At 39.7% G+C, this 23,557-nt stretch overlaps 1 protein-coding gene across 1 annotated transcript; it reads right to left on the bottom strand.

Annotated features, from left to right (window-relative positions):
• RPA1 (replication protein A1) lies at nucleotides 1–23,541 on the bottom strand. The gene is made up of 17 exons (XM_075032663.1): nucleotides 23,421–23,541; nucleotides 23,099–23,146; nucleotides 22,735–22,813; nucleotides 22,073–22,181; nucleotides 21,197–21,285; nucleotides 16,454–16,540; nucleotides 14,478–14,613; nucleotides 13,424–13,526; nucleotides 12,228–12,296; nucleotides 11,891–12,083; nucleotides 10,642–10,781; nucleotides 8,835–8,983; nucleotides 7,398–7,530; nucleotides 6,168–6,344; nucleotides 4,757–4,864; nucleotides 1,388–1,474; nucleotides 1–1,022 (listed from the first exon to the last, which is right to left on the bottom strand). The coding sequence occupies exons 1-17, from the start codon at nucleotides 23,451–23,453 to the stop codon at nucleotides 915–917; spliced, it is 1,848 nt and encodes a 615-aa protein (XP_074888764.1). The 5' UTR covers nucleotides 23,454–23,541; the 3' UTR covers nucleotides 1–914.
• Between the last annotated feature and the right edge of the window lie 16 nt (nucleotides 23,542–23,557).

The raw sequence follows: 23,557 nt of genomic DNA, 5'->3' as shown, positions 1-23,557 counted from the left end.
TAGGAATTAAACAGTGTTTATTGAAACAAAGCTCCCCCCCATTTAAAGACCTGTTTCTGATTAACATCATTACAAATAAAACCAAAGCAACTGAACATACAAACATACAAAATATGTATAGGCAGGAAACGTGAGCTAAAAAATCAGTCAAAAATCCATAGTATTAATTGAAAAGAAAACTAAAGCAATGCTTTGTAGTTGCCTAGATTTCCCTGGGGGATGGAGAGTCAATGCTTATCTGCCTTCCTCAGAAGAGACAATTTTGATTAATATCAGACCCATCTGACTCAGTCTATTAAACCCTGAAGGAAGGATATTCTTCAGATATAAGAGATATGTCTTTGATTAATAATTCTACCATATTGCCATTCCAAGCATTAACAACTGCATGGCACCTGTGGAAAGAGAAAGCCTTTGAATTCTATGGAAAGGAACTAACTTGCGCTAATAGACCTGTTCTCCTACGTCCATTATCTGAAAGCTGTATGACACTCTTCCTCCTACCCTCTGCTGAACAAGTCCAAGTGTCAAGGTTGTCACTACTTTCTTGCAAAGAAGACACAATGGTTATATAATTCAGCTTTACATATAGTAAGAAAGCAAAAGTTACTTCAGACATTCTGAATGGTTTGTCTAAAGACCCTGGCAATCTGTCTAGAGACTCCTCTTTAGAGCTGTCACAGCTTAATAGACCACAACAGTCTACAATATCCTGGCCATTAGAGTGCACTCTTACCTACCAGGGGCATAACTTCAGAGAAATGCATTAAATCACTTAGCCCACTACACTGGACTACCATGCACAGTGTAACTAATGCCAAATTGTCACACACAGGGTAGGGAAAAAGTCAGTGTAATATCATCTATGGAGTTTTTTCTGGAAGTTCTAGCTCCATCAGTCAGCACCAGCCTCCTCACCCTAGCTGAGCATTTCTCCTGATGCTTGCGATCAACCTCTTGCTGTATTCCCTGTAGTTCACAGGTTTGACATCCACTGCTGTAGCCTTAATACGAGATTCATCCTGTGAAAGAGAAACATGGCATGTAAAAGAAGAACGCTAAGCACCCCAGGCATTTGGTTCTAACCTCCTTCTGCTCCAGTAACTTACTGATCTTGGTATCAGGGTTATCTGGGAGTGCAAACTTGACTCCCAGAGGAGCTATGTTGTTTTCATTTGAAACAAGCCAGGCTTGATGAACCTGAGAAGGAGCAGTGCTAATGACAGTGGATCCTTCCTTCAGTGCTCAAGACTGGCAGTATTTGCCGTGAGCAGGTATCTTTGGAAACTTCTCCCCACAAACATAAGAGGAGGAAGCACATCCTATGGAGACAAGTCAAACTACAAAAGCCACGTGCTACGTTACGTGCCTTTTGGGGGATACTTACATTGTAAGTCTCCAGTTTTACTCGGATCCTGAACTCATACGTGTTGAAGTTTGCATTTTGGAACACTTCTTCAAATGCCTGCTCATTCTGTGAGAAGGACAAAGACAGATATCAGCTGCAAACATTCCCGGCTTCTGGGAGTACCATGAACTTTCAGAACAGAGCATCTTTTGCTTACGTTGGCAAAACGGGTGAACTAACCGGATCAGGTAGGCAGAGCTGAATCTTTCCTCAAATTTTAGATGCCAAACCATAACTTAAAAGTTTTTAAGAAAAAGTTTAGGTCAAAGTGAAAATGTCTTAGCTACCTAAACAAAATAATGTACAGTTGCACCGAATCTGCAACCAAGTGTACAGAACGAAAGTACTATAAATCTAGGTGAGATTCTTTCATGCTGCTTAACCGGCTAATTCTGATGTTCTGCTACAATCACAAACACTGACAGAGTTAACTACTTCCCTATTAATCGTCTTATTAGGCATTCTGTTTCTCTCGTTATCCATCAAGGCTGTATGTATCCTTCACATGCTGACACAGACCTATTTAAGAGGATGTTCTATAAAAAAGTGGATACATGTTTTGAACACGCTTTTATAACCATTAGAAGACTCTGTCATATTTATGACATAAGCTGCTTCTAATTACCATATGAACACTAAACATCATCATCACTTAAAACTGACAATTTGTCAAAACAGTAGAAAAGAAGCAGACAAGTTGTGGAGACTGTGGAAAAAGTTTATTTTTGTAAAAATTAGTTGTAAAAACCTTTGCTGACATTCCACAAAAATCCTGCAGCCCCAGGATGATACAGACAAGTAATTATTAATGCAACTTGATCAGTCGCTCCAGCAGCAGACAGAGCATCTGATCTGGAATTGAACCCACCTCAGTTTCACTCATATTCAGTATAACAGCAGTGTTACATCTGCTGTTTTTAAATGCGCGCAGCACTGTTTTACACTACACAGTGATTCTCCCAAGGTTTAGAAAAGCACAACAAATGAAGGTGAACAGGAGTAGCTAGTTTCACAGACTGCAAAAATTAGGCATATCCTTCCTGAATATTAAAAAGCCCTTCTTCTGACCATCATATGGATTAAAGGATAAGAAAACTTGCTTAATAAAGCATTTGGCTTCTGTTTCCAGCTCTGCCACAAACTTTGCTAACCATTAGTGAGTGGAAAATGCTGTTAGCATACCAGTCACTGCTACCCTACACTACCTCCTTTGGTAACAAGCACAGTGGAGAGGTAGATGAAAAACGTTGCATGCATATCTATGCTTAGCGTGGTCACTGCCTGTACATGGACTCACTACATACTGTGAGCAGTGGAAAGACTCCCACCAACTTCACAGGATACTGCATCAGATCTTCAGAGAAAAACCACTAAGAAAAGCTTACTGAAACTGCATCAAGTACCATTTTTAAAGGCTCATAAAAGTGTCAAATCAAAAACAATTTCTCCTGGAACACAAAGCATTCCCGCTCAAGGGCTCATTCCATATTATGTTCCATTTTCTATCCTCAGCCATTTCCATTAGGCAGCTCTTCAAAAGACATTACATGTTTGTACTGTTACATAGGATCTGCTGTCTCTCCTTCCACACCCAGTTCTCTTCAGCATTAAAAGTGACTAAGAAATTTTGTTTGAACTCTAGCAGAGATTAAGCATGGCTAAAGTAAGAAAATATTGACAAGTTAAGAATGTCTGAAAATGGAAATGCAAAAGTGCAAGCACATCTAATTAGAGTGCCCTAGCAATACATCTTCCTACAGAACAGAGGTGTCCAGCTTTCATAATATCACAAAAACTTAGCATCCCAGAACCACAAGCTTTGTACCACTTACCTTAGACCGCTGAAGTGCAGGAAATTTCAAAAAAACCATTCTTGTATGTAACCTACAGGAAAACCAGCCCTACTTTGCAGAAGCAGATGAGGTCTACAACAGTGTCTCAGGACAACTGGGACTACAGCCTCAGCAATCCCTCCTGCTTCATTTCCCTCCCACAGCCAAGCAATGGGTTAAACAACTACTGGTATATTTATGGAGCCCTAGTATCAACCAGCCTTAGCCTGGGAGCACAGCAATGCTCATATGCAATTCAAGAACTTACTATGCTTTCCATATCATCAGTTAAAAAAACAAAACAAAACCACACAGATTTTTACACAGTAGACAACTAAAACTCAGGAAAATATTATTTTGGTTGGAAGAAAGGAAAATGCAGCAGAGAAGCATATAGTGACAAAGGGAAGAAAATGCTGCCTGTTAGTGTTTAAAGACTTACAACCTTAAAACCCATTCTAATCTGTCAAAGAAAGATCGTTTAAGCATCTCTGCCAACGACCCATTTTACAAGTCACAGTTTTCATATGACCGACAAAATTTCTGATTATATTTGGTGGGAAAAAAAAAAAAAGAGCCTTCAGAAATGGGCTAACACACATTAGTTCAAAAAGCTTCCTGCCTACTTACAAAGATACATACAAAGTGTTCTGGAACTTTTTGGTTTTGTAAACAAATTTTTGGAACACATTAGGGATAATCTTGTTAGCATTCATGGCTAAACCAGGTTTTTTTTGCAGATTCTTCCAATCTAGGTACAATGATAAAACAGCCTGTTCTTTCTATTGGAGTCAAGACATGTTAAAAGGCTGTAGTATTGTCCTCAAGTAATCAGCTGTCTCTCAAGGACCAGGTGATAAGGACAGCCTGATCTCCAGCTTTTAACAGCCAAAAGAGCTCAGAGGTAGACAGACTGACTGTGGGAGCAAACTATGGGGGAAACCAGGCAAATCTCTGTTCTCCAGGCAGATGGCCTGTGGAAAATAATCCTGAGGAGAGTAAACAAGTCCCTGCCAAGAACTTCAGACTATGGAGAAGCAATGATTTGTGAACTTGTAAAAGATACTGAAGTCCAACATCTGGAGAACAATCTTGGGCTGCCAGGTCCCTGAGCTGGCCTATTACCCAGGGAATGGGCAAGATCAAATTCTTGCCAAATGAAGTAGCATATCCCTTTCTTTCATATGGCACTTTTGTATTTGTTTTAATAACGCTGTTAATTTCCACAGCAACTACATGAACATAATCCACTGCCTTTGCCACCTCTGCTGACTTAGGAGTGCTATACGCGTGCACACAGGTATGAGACCGTGCTCTCTGATGAATCAGCACTGGTGTTACGCACGTACCTCACATCTTTCTCCAAGTTGCCTTCAAAGTCAACATTATAAGAATACTTCCTTACCAGGAGGATCAAAAAAAAAGCAAGAAATTTGAGGGCAGCCCACCAACAGGATGTGTGAAACAGTTCAACTTCTAGACATTTACTAAAAATACAATAAGCTAATTGACTGACCTTTTCCTTCAGTTCTCCCAGGAAAGCTGCGTTTTGCCCAAGAATGAATTCTGCTGACTCTTGGAAACAAGTCACCCACTGATACTCTAGACAGTCTGCAATGGTCACCTAAAAACCAACAAAACCCAAAAGGTTATTTCATCCAGTTGCCTATTCCTCAAGGAAGACAGAAGACAGTACAAAAGAAAAATTTATTTCACAGCTATAGAGAGTTTTAAATTTCTAGTAACTATCAGAGCCCTATGTACTGTAGGTACTTTCCATCACTGAGGGTGGAAGGCAGTGAGTTTTGGTTTGTTTTTTTTTTAAGCTCCATAGAACGTCACAGTAACTTAACACCAGTTAATATTGACAATACATTGTATCACAGGAAAAGGCCAACAAGATCACAGTGGTACACACTGATGGATATTCAGCTCTGTTCTGCTGTCACTGATGAGCTGTGAGCAAGAACAGGTTAGCCCAGAACAACAACCACCAAGGGGGACACCAACAAGACTGCAAACTGCATTTAGTTTGTACATACCTGAGTACTTGAGCACAAACACATGTAATACTATGTTACGAGGAAACTATCAACATATTCAAGGACAAGACAGAGCAGTAAAAAGATCAAATGATAGCCTCACATGCATTTCCTGGCTGCTTTGACAATTAGGAATGGGAAAATAGGAGACATACTGTTCTGAAGGCCTTGATTGTACCCTCAGTATCTCCTTTATATTCTACGAGAATGATTCTGCTATGTAAAGTAGTTCATGCATTCCTAGAAGTTATCTGCTAGAAATTATTCAGAAGCAGTTTGTGTTTTAGTGAGACTACAGGGATAGTTCTCTTCTCTCTGCATGCCCACCTGGCACAGCATTTCTAAGAAGCAGATACAACTCTAACTTATAACGTAAAACAGAAGAAGGTTCAATGCTTATGGTGTAAGCGGGCATCGCAATAATAATCCCCAGACAACTTTCTGAAGCAGGCTCCATTAAAGCATGAGACAGAACAATACCTACCGAAAAAAATGTACTAAATATAGGTAGCAGCTGTAAAAGTGCAATTACTGCTCTCCAGAAATGCCATTTTACTTCAGTTTATCTTCACTACTGAAGAGGCGTAGGCCATCTGTACTCTGCACTGCATAGTACACTTGGAAACCAGAATCAACTGAGCTAGCATCAACTTTTTGGCAAAGGGAAAAGCTTTTAATTGGAGCACTAGGAAAACAAACTGCTAATCAGCTCAATGAAACATCCCTCACTCAGGTACAGTATACAAACCATTTAAATATCCTCTAGCCCAAAGGCACCACAGATAGACAAACAGCACTCTAACACCCCGTTCTCTTGAAAGATTTCTATTTGCACTGTACAAGGAAAACAGCGAGAAACACCTCTCCTCTAATTCATTTACTTACCAGAAGCATCATACGATACTTGAAGTTGGGGAATTCACGATCACACTTTTCACAACGATACAGTCCATTTTGTTGGTCTATCACTTTCTTATTGCAATCCTGAGAGGGACATGCCTGGTACATACAGTTCTCTTTGCGCAGATGTACAACTGTGCCCACACAGCTAAAATAATCCGCCTAGGAGAGTGAGTGTGCAACATTAGCCTCAAAATACTCAATGTTTTCCAATTCTGAATTAACTACAAAGCAAGGCATCCATACTTGGATATTTAGGATTAGAAAGCTTAACAGCTATGGATTATTGGGAAACTGTAAATCAGCCCCTCTGTTGCAATAATTTTCAGGCTTCCATTATGTTAAATAAAGCCCCTACAGCAAGATTATTTTGTGTTTCCATTGCAAGAAACTCCAATTGCTAGGTTTTCTTTAGATAAAGCATATTTGCTTCTTCATTGTGTCTGTTCAAATCTCTACTTTTTCACAGGATTAAGATTCTGCACTTTCCTATGCTTCTTTTAGGAGCCAACAGAAAAAACAGAAAGCCTACTGTGTAGTATTACAGATAAGCATTTGATTAAACTATAGCCTACAGAACAAAATACCCACTCACCATACTAAAATAATCATCCTAATGGTTTAAGACCACGGTCAAGTCTTTCAACAGATAAACAGAGGTTGCTTAAGAAGCATGTGCAAAAAAATCTCACAGAAAATAGCTGAATGACAGGTAAAGTTTTTTCCTTAGATAGAAGTTCTTGCATATCCCAAATGGTTTAGCACTTAAGTTTGAAAAAAAAAAATATATATTTAAAAATAAGTCAAGAAGCAGTATAAGCCTAGAGTGGTTACTGGACTGGAATGCCAGACGCCTGGGTTTTATTCCTAGCCTTTCTATTGACCAAGTGCGGACCCTTGAAAACCACTTCCTCCTAATGCACCTGTTTCTCCTAGAACACTTTGTGCTATTTATATTAACACTTTTGGGGTGAACTCCCCCCCCATTTATACAAGGCTTAGAATTCTCTTGTAAACATAGTAACTTGTTGCAAACATCAGCAACAAGCTGGAATTTATTTGAAAAAAAAAAATACTTAATAACATAAATTCTGACAGAGTAGGCACATACTGCTCAACAACTGGACTACTTCAATAAGCAAAACGCCTGCATAAAGTCTAGCTTTTTACTTTCTCCCCAATACACAAGGCTTGTACTCAGCGGCCGCGTTTTACCTTATCTCCTTGTCCCAAGTTCTCAGATTTGGCTTCAAACAAAGTTTTCCAATTGGTATTCACCCCAGATGCTGGCCCACCCCTCACATCAGAGATTGAGGCACATTCCAGAAGCTGCCCCTCAGAGTCAAACCTGGAACCACAAAGATGCACTTCTATTTTTGGATAGCAGACCATACAGACTTATCAAAAGCTTACATTTAGTTTCATGTACTTGATACGTGAGGGATTTTTTATCAATGATTGCAAAGGAAACAATTACAGTAATTTGTGTATATTGCAAACAAAAATAGCATTTCAGAATAAGTTAATAGTCCGACTTAATTAGCACAGTATTTTATAAACCCACAAAAGGAGGACAGCTTTGTTCTATATAACTGCAATTTGTTTGCCAGCTAGTGGTCAAACCACGCACTGCATGCTTCTTAAAGGCAGTCAGATAACAAGATTTAAGGGCATCAAGATATTTCCGTAATTAAAATTAAATTACATGGTACCATTATCTTCGCAGCAGCTTCGAAAGAAAAAGAAAATAGCATTGAAAAGATTATTCTTCCTCTGTTAAAATAAGAAAGCACAGCTTTTCAGCAAAAGGTTGTACTACCATTCCATCGTGGTGTTTTTTGAGATTTGAAAAACACGCCAACAAGACTCAAAAACTGAGCTTAATTAAAGCGTGACAGTAATAGCTAAGACCCACAATCAATTTTATCTGCAACAACCTTCTGAAGTATGGGAGAACCACAGCTCAATGACAAATGGAGGATGCCATTATATTTTATCCATGTTTGGGTGATTTAACTAGAACCTGAAAACCCTGGATTCATGAATCTGATGCTGTCGGCACTTGACCCTATTCATACATACACCACATCTCACCATATTAGTAGTTATAGCAGACAGTTTAGCAACTACCTACAGTGGAAGCAACAAACCACCAAGAAATCACTTTGTTTTCCTGACAACAATAAAAATAAAAATGTTATTTTGCTATCTGAAAAATATCTGATCAGGAATAGACACTGGAAGAAGTCAGCATAGTTCCTCCAGCCCATACTAATACAGTGTGTATCAGATTCCACACAATCAAAAAAGCCTGTGAAAAAAATATTGTTCTCTCAGATCATGCCTCAGAAAGTGGAGCTGGTCAAGTCTGATTTCATGCTGCCTTCCAAGGCTTTGGGTCAGCATGCACTACTCCTATTTCAATTTTTCAAGGTCTGTCATGGAATTACAAGTTTTTGAATTGAACAACTTAAGAAGGACAGCCTTTCAGGCTCCAGTGCTTTCAAGAAAGAGAAGTTTCTATAATCCTGGAACCCATATCCTCTGCTACCTTTCTTCAGTACTATACAAACTGCTCAAGTACAGAGAAACAGAATAAAACAAACACTCTGCAGCAGGCTGGAATGAATCTACATAAACACACACTCATACCATCCTCGGAGCTTAAAAGCCTCTGGGCTATCAGGGTTGATGACAACTGTACTCGAGGACAGGACAGACAGGCTTCTACCACCAAAATCAGAGACTCGGGCTCCTTTGATGGCTACCACAGGTTGTCTAGAACCATCAAACTGTTCAGCCTGCATATGTTGAAAAAAAACAGAAAACATTAGTAGCACGCTACAGTAAAGGTACTGGACTTGCGGTCATAATTCACAGATCATGACAAGAGACCAAATTTGAATCAAACTATCTTACTGTATTTACACGGTAAGGTTTTAAACGGTATCACTAGGACTTTAAGAAAAGGCAGCTAACAATTAAAGCTGTAATCCTAACACCCCATTTCCTGGGGAACCAGAGGATCCTTAAGTCACACCACTGGTTTGGAAAAAAAGGATTGGTCCCCTCCATTAGGAGTTTCACACAAGGATTTTAGAAAGGGAGATGGGTTACGGGAATGGAGGTTTCTCCAAAGCGGAGAAATTATTTGGTCAGATTAGGCTCTTCAGGAGATGAAACAACTCACTTGGCTTGACTGACCCAATCACGTCTACTCTACTACAACTTAAAAAGCAGAAGTGTAGGTATGCTGACCAAACACATTTTCTTTACTTCCCATTTTCTGTTTTTAATCTCATAAAGCTGCTTTAATGCTGTTCAATTGCCATCAGTTTGTTATCTGAGTAAAGTCTGACACTAACAAAGAACCTCTTGCCATAAGAGAGGTTTTGAAAGGTATGGATTTTCTGGACCCCACACTACTTAGCAAGTAAGGGGAGGATCATGTGCTTAAAGATTACAAACAAGCTGGAGTTACCAGTAGCATTCACTGTATCCACGAGATGCAAAAAGAACACAAAACATATCCCAGCACTTAGGGTAATGACTATCGCAAAGGAGATACAGATTCTAACCCTAACTGTGCCAGCTGCAAGCCATACATCACTTCTCCTCAATGCTTGTTGTTGTCTCTATTCTACAAGCAAGCAAACAGATTTAACTTTGTAAAATGCAGGCCCTGATCTCTGTTGGAAGAGTTATGCCAGGAATTGATTACCAGTAGCCTCTCCTATAACAACCTGGTCCAACCTCAAAACTTTGTGATATTGAACTTCAGTTTACTTCATTTATATCAGCAGATGGTTAATGGTGTTTAGCTACCTACAATATCAGTGCACTTGATCATTTAGCCATAAAGCATCACTGTCAAGCTGGCAGGATCACTTCTATTTTATAGACAGGAACATAAATCCCTAAGCATCTACAACACTGGTGGAAAACAAAAGTAGCCTGTTAAAAGGATAAAGTAGTAGTTTACTGCAACTACTCAAACTTTCAATTCCAAGGCTCTGATGCTTTAAACTCTAGCCTGAGATACAGCCTCTCAACCCCCCAGTTAATCAGCAATTTATGCAGGGTAACATGTATCCCACCCTACAAATAAAATTAGTCTCAAATGAGACAGCCATAGCCACTGGGCTTTTCCATAATCAAACTGCAACTCGTATTCTTTCCTAAACCAGAAGCCTGTTACCTTCAGTCTTTGGGCTTGAGACATAATGTCTGCAGTTGTTCAGAACACATTAGTCAGATCATGTCAGCAGTTTGTCAGAGAAAGGTTAAGAACATCACACCTGAATGAAACCAGACAGTCTTTCACCTTCTCTCTGCCCCTGATCCTTAAACACCCAGGACCTGTCTCAGTGCTATGCCCATCTCTGATGACAACAGCACACTCATTTCCTTACCCTACACAAAGGAACCTTTGCTTAAGAACAGGTAAGGGAGCACATACCTCATTTCCCCATAGCGTAGCTGTCACTAGTTTCCCTGATATATCCATCAGGTGCACGTTCCTCTTTGATACCTCCCTATTGTTAGCTTTCACTGTAATTTTACTGACATCTTCGTAGCTCTTACAAATTCCAATTACATCTGAAAAACAGTTACAATTTAGTTAGAGTTACTCAAAGGTCACAATTGGGGAATACAAGATCACAAGAGAAGAATTCAAACCTACTGTCAGATTTTTACGTTGTATCCTAGCTCCCTATTCAAATCAAATCTGATATGGAAATTAAGTGTATTATGGTAGGAATGCTCCACTACAGAACTCTTCAGTGCTTTAATTTTGTTGACTAATTCATTAAGATATTCATGAATGCAAGCCTCACCACATTAGTGAGATCAAGGCATTGTACTATCTTTTCCCATCACATTCTGTCAAAGGAGTTCAGCCCTGATCCTGTAACACACACTCCCTTGTTTAAGCACAAGTCTCTCAGGCAAGGCGTTTTCAAAGTGACTGTAAAACAACAAAGCAACTGGCTAGTGCCTTCACTGTAGCCCCATGACTGTAAGCTGCAACTTAAACAAGTCTGCATGTTTGGGTAGTAAGAGCTAACACAACCCCCTTTGCACTCCTCAAAAGTACACCATTTTTAATAATTACAGATCTACCTTTAAAATTCCTAGCTGAATGCCTCTGAATCACAAGCGTCTTGTGCCTGTGAAACCTGAGAACCCTCGCCCCCACCCAAGCCTCTGATTTTTCCGGAGTACTCTGCCCAACAAATTACAGAAAAACAAACCTCCAATACTTCACAAAGCAAGCCAAAACAGTCATGCAACTTGGACTTGGATGCAATGAATTATGCCAAAATCACTACAGAGATAATTAGATAGTGAAAGAAAGCAAGACCATGGAAGGTATGAAATGCACACGTGCTGAGCAAGGACATTTTTCTTTCAGCCCTTTTCTGTGGAAAACAATGATCATCATACAATAAACAAGTATCATTTACTGTCTTTAGTTTGTAGCACAAATTTGAAGAAAAGTCATTATACGTTGTTAGCAGAACAGGGCAAAGACATCTTAACAGGAAAACCACCCGAGGTATTTTTAATGGCAACCATCACTGGATAACTTCATTTAAGGGATCACAACACTCAAAGCCCTGTATGCTCACTACCTCCCCAGTATTCAGGACACAAAAGTAAAACTTCAGAGCTTTAGAGCTTGCCATTTTGCTACTTAGACTGACCAACAATTGAGTCTTTGGGTGTGTTCTCCAAGTCAGCAATGGATACAAACTCAAACTGAACAGATGGAAGATGCTGGGCATCGTCACAGGGCACAACTGAAGTCTCATTAGTGAATGTAATCTCATAGTCATTCTTAACAGCTGTATATTGCTTGTTAGCAGTCTTCAAATTGCCTTTGGTAAAATAATATACCTACAGGAGAAAGCAGTGAAACAGAGGATATTATCAGAAGTCAGACAGAGAAAATAGATTGTGTTCACCTTTAAAAATCCTTGCTATGCTGAAGTTCCTCTTTTCTAGCTCATGTCAGTCTATGAAAGCACAATGCTACCATACCTTGTTCAATTCAATGAGGGGAAAGAACTTGTCTGCTTGATCATTGAATGCAGTAGCTCTAATCTCACCCTGCAGGAAAATGGGAGAGCTGGTCAGAACTGAAATTCGGAATGAAAAAAAATAAAAAGAAATCTTTGCAATGTTAAGTGCCATCCGTTCTACAGACACAGCGTGGTCTGCCAGGCTAGCTCCAGGCATGTGAGAAACAAACAACATTCTCCTCACATTTGTAGTTATAGCTAAAACAACATATTCTATACCTGACCATCAAATCTCATATTCAAGTCTCGTTAGTATATCTAGAGTTTCAGAATGAAATGTGTAAGAACTGCCTATATCCTATATACACCTCTGAAAAGGTACTCGTAAAAAACAGCATTAATTGCCATTACATGAAAAAAAGAAAAATCAAATAGATCATGCAGCTCCACAAGATAGCACACAGTATATTGGTATATCTCCCACTCATGTTAAGTCTTTAAGTAAGGATTAATAACAATTATAAACTCACTAGATATAAATTTTGTTTTAAAAAAAAATCTGAATACAGACAGTACGCACAGAAAACAAATGGCTGATGACAACATGTTACATTATTAACCTCACATTTTATACTAAACATAATCTAGCAGAATCTTGTTTGTTTTCACGACAGAAGGCTGCAATTTGATAAGAGGTTTGACAAACTGCAAGTTTAGTTAGATTAACCAGATACCGTTCCCCAAACAAACCACAGATGAAATTTCCTACTATTACAATAATTTGTACTCCCATTTCCCCATGAAAATGAAAGCTTCTAACTTGGAGGCAATGCTCCTCTCACTCCTTGTTTTGTATCGCGTATCTAAGCAAGGATGAGACCTCACTCTCAATCTAGAGGAAACCACCACAAACCTCAGTATTAAGTTGTCAGTTTCCATAAACAACTATATTTTGAAGCTGCAAAAATTCAGTCACACACTGTAGACTTTGATGAAAAATAATCAGTAATGCCATACATTTAAGACTTCATTCGGGATAAAAACTGGGTCGTTGATGCTCAACTTAATGAATACAGGAATACAAGCTTCAGTCGTAATAAAAAAAAAAAAACCCAAACATTTCCTATAACACACTTTATTTCCTCTATTCTGTCTTTATGAAGGGTTTGTCAGCATCTGGCATACATTATCTTTTTCTCAACATATGACACTTACACTTTCATCGACTAGCTCTATAGAAAAGAGCTTTCCTTCACCACGGGAGTTGCTCCACGTGCGGATCTGGCCTTTTTGGGTAACACGAGCACAAATGGTCCACCTGAAATTGTGCAAGAAATCACTGTTCTGTGTCTTTTTTCTTTTTTCATAAAATAAAAGATTGAATTGACAAACCTTTGGAATTGGAATGTCACCATTTAAAAGCCAGAATCTTCCCACTGCACCTCAGCAACTCTACCTGCTTTTCTGCTACTTTCTATTTTAATGGCCTAGCCCATTAAAGGCAGAAAGTTGTAGAGAAAGCAACAAAGCCAGCCTTAAAGCATCTAGTATGATAATAGTAGCGAACAATCCTTCTGCATAGAATCAGGCCTCAAATCTTTTACCCTTCTAGGGTACATTTCTCATGCAGCAGTTTGCCTGTTCTGAAAAGCCATGCTAGAACTCAAGAGCTCAATTATAGGATTCGCATTTAACTTGGGTAATCAAATCAGTTTGCGTAACTTAAAAATGTCATTCATGAAATAATTACATCCTCATGCTTGTCAACAGAACAGTAGCCAAAGTGAATAGCTTACTGAGCTGTTTTATCATTAAGTTACCAAAAAGAAGGTTGCTTTAGGAAAAAAAAGAGAAGTCAATTGATTTTCAACTAAAATATTAAAAACCTCTCAATCTCAGCAGGGTAACTTCACCAAGACCATGCAAAGGCAAATATCAGATTGTCGAAGTGTTGATGAAGTTAAAAAACCCAAAACAAACCAAAACAAAAACCCCACAAAACCCCCACAAACCACCAAAAAACCCAAGCCAAACCAAAACCAAACCAAAACCCGTAGAGCGTTTCTATGGAGGGTTTTGGGGTTTTTTGTTTCTTTCTCTGGGTGGTTTTGTTGTTATTGCTGGTTTTGTTTGTTTGAAGTTAAGCAATACAGTCAAAAGAACTCAAAGAATGATTTGACAGAGATTCATACACGAGAAAGCAAAAAGAAGCTATTGTTCCCTCATGCCTGTGACATAGAGTAACACCTGGCAAACCACGATAACTCACTTAGATTGGTATGGGTTCAGGCTGGCAATCGGCACTACTTTGGCCTGCGATCCCCCTGGTGTCTTCACTGAGCTGGGAGCGCTTACTTTACCAAACTGGTTTGAGGGAGGAGCATGGTACTTCGGAGCAGCAGGACCTTTCAAAAACCACAACAAAGCATAAAGCATTTCAGCCTTGCAGTCAAATGCCAGATTAAAACCAACTCGTGGTGCAAGGTCAGGCGGAACTTTTTCCACCACGCTATGGGGAGCTGCATAGAAGGCAAAGTTATACTTAACACTGGGTAGTGCACTTAAAGCTTCATTCACTGTGCTATGTGAGCACCACAGAGTGTCTAGAAGTTTGTTGAATCACTTCTGCTCTTGGTCACAAGTATTTTCTAGGCTGCAAACTGCTGCAGAAGAGACAATCTCAGACCTTTAGAACACTTACACTGGAAGTGGAGATGTGTCCAGAGTCAATCACTTAAACATGGTCTAGAGGGGGAAACAACTAGTTAGCAGTAAATTCTCTAAAATACGGCACACCAAGCTTTACATCTACACCATTTGGGGGAAACAACTAAGGAATGGTAGCCTGCACTCAAATAATTTCCTGACATAAAGCAATACTGCTAATTCTAAACTGAATCTTGTCAATGTATAAGCATAAAACTCTCATGATCAGCTTTAAGTACAGGAAGGAAGAGCTTGTTTTCTGCTGCAGTAAGCAGGTGTCAGAATTTTACTATTTCAAAATACTTCTTAAATGTAGAGGTAAAGAATACAGATGGGTTAAAGCAGTACCAAGAGCTAGGACTGACAACTTTTTGGCTTCAAAAATAAGTCTACAGGCTGACATTTAAATTGACTGCCTTTTTCAGTATCTCACTATTTAAAGTCTTGATCAAAAAACTGTATTTATAGATGTACTATTGCTGTGGTTTAACCCCAGCCAGCAACTAAGCACCACGCAGCTGCTCACTCACTTCCCCCCCACCCAGTGGGATGGGGGAAGAGAATCAGGGAAAAAAAAAGTAAAATTCATGGGTTGAGATAAGAACAGTTTAATAGAACAGAAAGGAAGAAAATAATAATAACAACAATAATAAAATTACAATAATAATAATAATAATAAAAGGAATGAAATATACAAAACAAGTGATGTGCAATGCAATTGCTCACCGCTTGTCGATTGATGCCCAGTTAGTTCGTGAACAGCGATCCCCACCCAGGACAACTCCCCCCAGTTTATATACTGGGCATGACGTCCCATGGCATGGAATACCCCTTTGGCCAGTTTGGGTCAGCTGTCCTGGTTGTGTCCCCTCCCAACTTCTTGTGCCCCTCCAGCCTTCTTGCTCTGGCTGGGCATGAGAAGCTGAAAACTCCTTGACTTGTTGCTAAGTAGTGTTTAGACTAACTGAAAACATCAGTGTGTTATCAACATTCTTCTCATACTAAATCCAAAACATAATACTGTACCAGCTACTAGAAAGAAAATTAACTCTATCCCAGCTGAAACCAGGACAACTATCAAATAATTTCAGTCCGGTACCACCTAAACTGTTTGGCCTCAATACCTCAGCATCAATAACACACCTGCTGGCCAGCTCCAAACTGTAGCCTCCTTGGGTGCCCACAGAGCACTGTTTCAAGAATGCAAAATTGCATCAGACAAGATGTTCAGTTTACACTGCTTCATCAAAGTTGTGTCCAGTTTTGTTCTGGTTTTTTTTGGTTTTTTTTTTTTTCTTTGGGAAGAAGAGGGAAGGGGGAGAGATTCCCCGCCCCCCCCCCCCCCCTTTTAAAAAATTTATTATTAAACCCAAGTGTACAGTAGCCTCTTGAGAGAATTCACCCTGTCAAGCTATGGGTTAGTCTTTAATGGAGTGTTTCTTGTGCAAGACCGTTAGAGAAAGGATCTTTTTTAAACTTAAGCTGTAGTTTCGCACTACACAAAGGGAAACCAGAATTCTTGCCCAGGATTACCCTTACCTGCTACTGACAAATTGCCATTTTGTTGCTGGGGTTTGCTGGGTGCTGGGTTTGCTGCTGGAGCTGAAGAACGTTGCTGCCCTTGCCCTGGTAATCAAACGGAAAGAGACCATATACTACAGTAGGGAACACAGTAATTAGAACTACCCTTAAGCCATTTTAGGAAATAAGACTTGCATGAAAAAAATAATTTAAAACACAGAGAAAACACACTAAAATTCAGGTCTTAGAAGACACAGCAGTAGCAAGCGATCTGTTGAACAATATTACCATGGAGGAATTTCAGTCAGATCTCTTTCCTCAAGCAACTGCTTTCTACTTCGAAAGAATTCAGGGCTGACAGTTATTTAGAAGGACAGCACTTAAGTAGTCTTGACAAATTCTCAGTTTTTATAGGCTTCTATTGCTCTGACAGGTAGTTTCTGCTACTACCTAACAGCTAAGATAAAAACTGTAGAATTCCCTCTTAAAACTCAGAAAGGGCCAAAAACCCACTGGGTAAAGTCAAACCTGAACTTAACACAAAACAAAGAAGATACCTGCTACATTTTATTTCCAAAATACGAAGATATTTAATGTGGGGGTAATGGAGTCATCATTTCAGCATTCACCCAGGTCCCTCTTGGGACACAGCAGTGTATTGCATAGGAAGCAAAGTGATGCCATAGTTAAGTACATTCCGTGCATTTTTTTTGTTAGATTCCAGGACTTTTACTTGCCTTATATTGATGATAAATTACAAGAGAAAGAACAGAGTGACATGTCTAGAGAAATAGTACATTAGAAGACTAATCTACCATTCAAAAATTTGTATTCTTTTACGTAGTAATTGTCCTGTCATATTTTGCCTCCAGATGAGAAAATGTCCAACATTTTCATCTTTTTGGATGCAACTAATTCTTAAGCCATTGGTTTGCAAGAAGTCCTAGGCCTGAGTAGGCAAAGTGCCCCTGATTTGGGATGTGAGGAGGAAGGTGGTCAGAGAAAGTGGAAAAGAAGGTCAGACCAAGCCCATAAGCATCACGAGGAACAAAAGCAGAGAATCCCAGAACAGAAGGGCAAGAAAGGATGGCAGAGAAGCAAGGTAAAGGAGCAGAAGCAACACAAGGAGACCCTGATGTAGCGTCCCCTGATGTTGTATAGTCTACAGAGGTAACCCTCCGGTTATTTTTAATCCAAAACAAGGTCCTTGCACAAAAACCAATCTGCTCCTCTAACTTGCCGCAGTAGAGTCACATCGGTGAACTGGTGACAGCAGTCTCCCTGGCAACAGAGTGACGTCAAACAGCAATGTGTATTTACTGCAGAATCCGCTAGATGGAGAAGCCAGATTTCACCCTCGCTCAGCTGCCTCAGGTACTCTGAGGACCCGGTCAGGGTCAGTGCTCAACACCCCAAATTCATTTGGTGTAAGAGGAGAATGGAAAAAAAAATCAACAAAACATATTAAGAGAAAAATACGTCTGGTCAGGGAAAGAATATTCAAGAAGAACAGGAACGTGCACAGGAAACAGCAAGAGATTTCCTTGCTACTTCTGTTCCAAATGTTTTTTTTTTCCCCTAGGTTTTTAATTAAAAAAAAACAAAAAAAACAACAAAAAAAAACCACAAAAAAAAACAAAGAAGAGACCACCATATACTTTAGAACATTTGTGCATTATGAAACACAAATTCATATTTTAATGGCTGCCTACCCATAGCCTGGTGTTTCTCAACAGATTAAGAATATATTAACACATCAGTGCATGTGTTCAAATACAGAAGTAGCAGAAACAGCTCTCCAATTTTTTCACTTGTAGAGTCTAGGGACTCCTAAAATATGATTTTTGGTGGCTGGTGATCACTTAAGGTGCTCAGAAAACTGAGTCCTCTGCCTAGTTTTCACTCTTAGTTTTCAGAAGCTGAAAAAACACTTGAAATACCTGATCACATTTCTGCTATATATACTGGGTTAGTCAAATCCAAGACCTTTGGCCAAAGCTAGCCACACAGCCTACTCCAATGTCATAGCCATGTAACAGTAGTTCTCTGCTTCCAATAGTTTGTTGCCGAGGGGTACTGCTACAGTGCCATGGTGACAGAAGACCAGTCCCAGAACTGAGCAGCAGCAGGGGGGTGCGGTGGGAAGAAAATGCACTTTGAAAGAATGCACACTAAATCATGTGTGGCAGGAAGGACGAGAATAAAGAGTTCAAGTGAATGTGTAAGTATACAAACATTTCAACACTGAAAGATTAATGACAGAAGTTAAACATAAGTAGCAAGTAATTGTCATAGTAAGAAGAAAGTCCAGCATCAGAGTAATTTCAATGAGATTAATGACAGTAATAACATTATCATCTAGTTTTCAACAAGAACTGCTCAATCTTAATTTTCAATACTATTATGAAATGCTGCCTGAAAAGTTTTTATGATATGTATTAAGAAGATTGTGTCTCCAGCTTCCTTGTTAGGCAGATTAACCACCTACTGCTCAAGCGTAAAGTGGCCAAAAGCCAGCTTCTCACTCCCCGGGTCCTACTGTAGTATTACAGTCTAGGAAAGGATATTCCTTAATCCTAGGTCTAGTAATTTGAGATCTGTATTTCAAGAAAGACCAAAAGTAGGACTAAACACTCTTTTAAAAATAGCTGAACTTTTTTTCCATGAAAATCACAAAGCGCTCTTAGATACTCGTTCTGCATTAGCTGAATGTTCCTCAAAAATACCATCTCTCAATATATACAGGAACTTAAAGAATCTGCAACTTGAAATACACCTTTGCCTTCCTATCAATCAAGGCCTTCATGACAAATCAGGCAGCCCTGCAGAGCAGAAAGGCCACATTAAGGATACTTAATCTAAACTATTACCACCTTCTGTAACTGAAACCTTATTTAGTATCAAAAGGGTATGAAGCCTGCAGAATAATGTCAGTGTTAAAACGAAATACACATCACATCAAATTCGGCATCTCTTAACTATCTAGTACAAGACCACACTTACTATGATCATAGACCTGTAACATCTCCAAAAGCATTTAGATTTGAAAACTTCATTGCTGAGTACTTTTGTAAGCCCAAATGAAGAACACAACTTTGATCAAAGTCGTGGTAATTTTACCAAAATTTATAGTCTTAAAGGTATATTTTCAGCTCAGTTCTGTAAAATATCACATTCCTAGTCGTTTCTAAGCAACAACATGATAACTGAAAAACACTGTAGTTCACAAGCTCTTGTATCACACAAGCAAGGGAAATGGGAGAAAGCCACAAACCAGCCTGCTCAATAGCTATTCTGAAAATCTTGGTCTCTACAGCAACTGTGGGATTGAACCATAAAATCTGAGATGTCAACACATTTTTTAAACAGCAATTAGCTAAGTAACTATCAAAGGAACAAAGGATTCTTTAGGCTCATTTAACAAACGCCCCTCTAATTCCCTAGGAAAAAGAAGTTAATGAAGAAAGATATCTTTGCCTTTGCCACAAAGTCTAATTTCTACTTCGATTAGTAAAGTAGATTTTTAACCAGAATGGCAGTATACCTACCACCACTGTTTGGCCAAAATATCCTACAGAAAATTGTTGCCACTAACATGTGGTCCCTTAGTAATAAAAATATATTAACTCATTTCCACCAGGAAAAAAAAAGTTCTTCAAGAGCAGCTATTTGCTATTCAATTTCAGCCATTATCTGTATATACGTCAATGACAGAGCTGTTCAAATATTTTCTTTAAGTGCTTATTATCCTCTCTCTTTTTAAAGATCAGAACTGGAAGAACAGAACATAATTTTGAACGTATCTCATGGGAAAAAAATACATTAATTCAAAAAATGTTTGCCTCAGAACTGTAAGCTCAGCACATGAAAATGAAGAACGCAGTTACTTATGCAACATAATAAAAACAAAAGATCCATGGCAGGTCAGATTAAGGTCTACCCAGTGCATCATTGTCTTTCAGATGGCAGGATAGGAATGGGTGCTTAGGAAAGTCTGTATGCTGGCCATGTTTTCATACCAGTCTCTCATCTATGTACTTGGAGCAATCTAAGTTTTAGTGCTTCCTGAATCTAACATTCATGCAGAGGATGTATTGTTATGTTTAACAGCCTTTAATGGATTTTTCTTTCATGTCTAATTGCTTTTTGAACCTGTGCCAATTCTTGGCACCTACCTCAACAAGTTCCATAATTTAACTATGCACTGTTTGGGGGTGCAGTACAGCCTTTGTTTTAAAACCACTATCTGACAGTATGAGAACTAAAGAGCATCAAATGAATGTTGAAAAAAAAAAAAAAGAGACTCATCATTCTTTATTCATCCCCTCCATGCCATCTTATACTTTCATAGATCATTATTACATCTTCCTCCTGCTGTTTTCTTTCCAGACAGAAGAAATTATAATCTATTTGATTACTCATTATGAGGAGACACAGAATAGCTTCCGCATACTTACTGGAACTCTAGGTAGAGACCACTAACATATAATAAAAACCTGTCAATGTTATCATAATGTATAGATACTTCCCAATACCATGTGAAGACTGAAGCTTCAGCCATGGTGTAGTTCATTAAAATATGAACAAAACCCATTTTGTGTTACACAAAGAGAAAGGATTTTCAAGATCTGGACATCACTGTTCCAGGCATAAGCAAGCTGAACATGTCTGACCACTTCTTTTTAAGTGAAAGAAACAGACAGCTGAAAGGCTGTCATAACAGTCTGTTCAGAAGGGTATTTGTTTACAGAGGACACTCACCTTCATTGTACGGCACTGGATTGCCAATATTCCCACCAACCTTATCAGCAGTTTTCAGAACATTTAAATCCATCAGTATAACCACTCTCCTACAAACACAGAATAGACAGCAGTAAAGACTTTCACTCCCTCTGCAAGTCTATCAGACTCTGAATATCCTTTGCAGCAGATAAGAGAACCAACCATTAGGGGCCGATTCTTTGGATGAGGGATCTGGAAGACAAAAGCTCTCCACTGTCAACTTAACCCTCTCATCAGGTACAAGTAGGCTTGAAACAGTATCACATTTCATCACAGATAACTGATGGCAGGCTGAATGGGCACACAAAAATGGCTTGAAACAACATAGTGTTTTAAAAGTATCAAAACCATGCCAGATTTTACAAAAGAGAATATATTCCCTCCACAAAAACGCTGAATAAAAAGAATATGAACCTTACTTAGTTCATATTCTCCTAGACACATACATAGTTTTTATATAATCACTTCACTCTGATCCCTCCTCTCAAATTTTCCTAAAAGACCAGATTCCACAACACCAAAGTAACAAGAAATCTTCACTGGTTTTTTTTCCACAGCAGATAATTTTAAGTGAATTTTAATGAAACTTAGTACAATTTGAGTATTCTAACTGGAAACCTTCAATTACTAAATCACTGTGCTAGGCATATCTGCACCCACTGCAGTCACAGTCCGTTAATTTTTTTATTTCTGCTAATTGCTTGTGCTGTGTACTTTCCCTCCTGCACCCTGAAGACTGAATACTGTCAGATAATCCCAATCAAAAGCATTTGGCCTCTGCTTAGTCGCAAAAGACAGAGCACCCGCTAGTGTGGCTACCTTTCTGTAAAACTGTACTTAAAGAAAGATATATACCTTCCATCTTTCAGGCTGTTGACAATGAATCTGTTAACCTGGCAAATACATTGGGCTGATAAGCGTTCCTCTTCCACCAGAGAGTTCAGCTGTGTTGCCAACATGAATGCTGCAGAAACAGAAGAAAAACATTGAAACAATGAACACATGCCAGCCTTAAAAGGGGCTGCCATAGCCGGCCACAACTTTTCTAGCCAGCCTAGTGTTGCATTAGATCTACAACTTGCTCAGTTAACTAGCACATAGAAAACAGCATAACTGCTAACAAGTCACCAAACCCGTGCATACACTGTACTGTATTTATTTCCCAAACTTAAGAGTGCAGTGATAGCTCGAATAATCATGTATCAAAGAAGTCAGAGAAAGATTAAGCTAAATTCCTTTAAAATTACTGTTACAAAAACACGTATAGGTTTCTATATTTTCATTATACCCTGTAGCAAGTTAATTGCTTGAAGCTCACAAAGAAAGTTCCAGAAGAGAAGGATTTTGTCTAAATGTTAAAATGCAGGTGCACACTTCAGAGGTTGTGCTCCCCAAGCATGCCACATTCTCCTTATTTCATCACTTTACACCTAGACACTAGACCAGAAACTTTAGCACCATTAGTATCTCCACGCTTACAAAAAAAAAAAAATCTCACTGTGACTTGCCATACTTACAGGAGAGTGTGTTAACCCCATCACTCATCAACACTCGGTAACGCGGTGGCCCATTTCCTGTAGCAATAGCCCGTGTATTCTATGGGGAAACAACAAATCACTAGTTCTCATTTGATCAGAAACTCTTCAAAAATATAAGGTGACATCATTAGCAAATGACCTATCTATTCAGCTTTTTGCCCCCTTTTTTTTTTTTTTGAGCACTGCTATCAACAGCATAGCCCAAATCATGCAAAATGAAATTGAAAGTACATCAGCCTTGCTCGGCTCCTCTGCAGAGAAAGTCTGTTTGCCCTCAGAAGCCTGCGCAGAAGCGCACGCAGTCAGGACCGGACTGGCACAAGAAGTAACGGAGAGTACTCACGATAACTTGCAGCACGGGCTTGGAGACGTACTCCCCCTGCATTATGGCCTGGGGAAAAGAAAGAGACCCTCAGAAAGCTGCCACCACCTCACTCGGGAACGCTTCCAGACCCACAACTGAGGGGGAATTACCGTTGAACGGCCAGAGACACGGGAGGGGAACGGCCGTCACCGCTGAACCCGACCAGGGCCCTCCCACGACCGGGCCCAGCTCGGGGCCTGGTCTCTCCCCTCAGGACCGGGCCGAACTCGGTGCCCAGCTCCCTTCTCTCCCAGCCCAGGCCCCCCCAGTCCCGCGGGCCCCCCGGGCGCGGAGCCCTCACCGCGATGGCCCCCTCGCTCAGCCGCACGCTCATGGTGCTGCGTCTCCCGCCGCGCTCCGCCGCTGCCGCCAAATCCTCCCGCCGCCCAGAGCCGTGCCCACTCCTTCCGGCACGCGCTTACGTTACCGCCGCGCGTC

This window comes from Buteo buteo, chromosome 7, assembly GCF_964188355.1.
Source record: "Buteo buteo chromosome 7, bButBut1.hap1.1, whole genome shotgun sequence".
Lineage (NCBI taxonomy): Eukaryota > Metazoa > Chordata > Aves > Accipitriformes > Accipitridae > Buteo > Buteo buteo.
The sequence above is the reverse complement of the archived record's forward strand: the minus strand, read 5'-3'. Positions and strand labels throughout refer to the sequence as shown.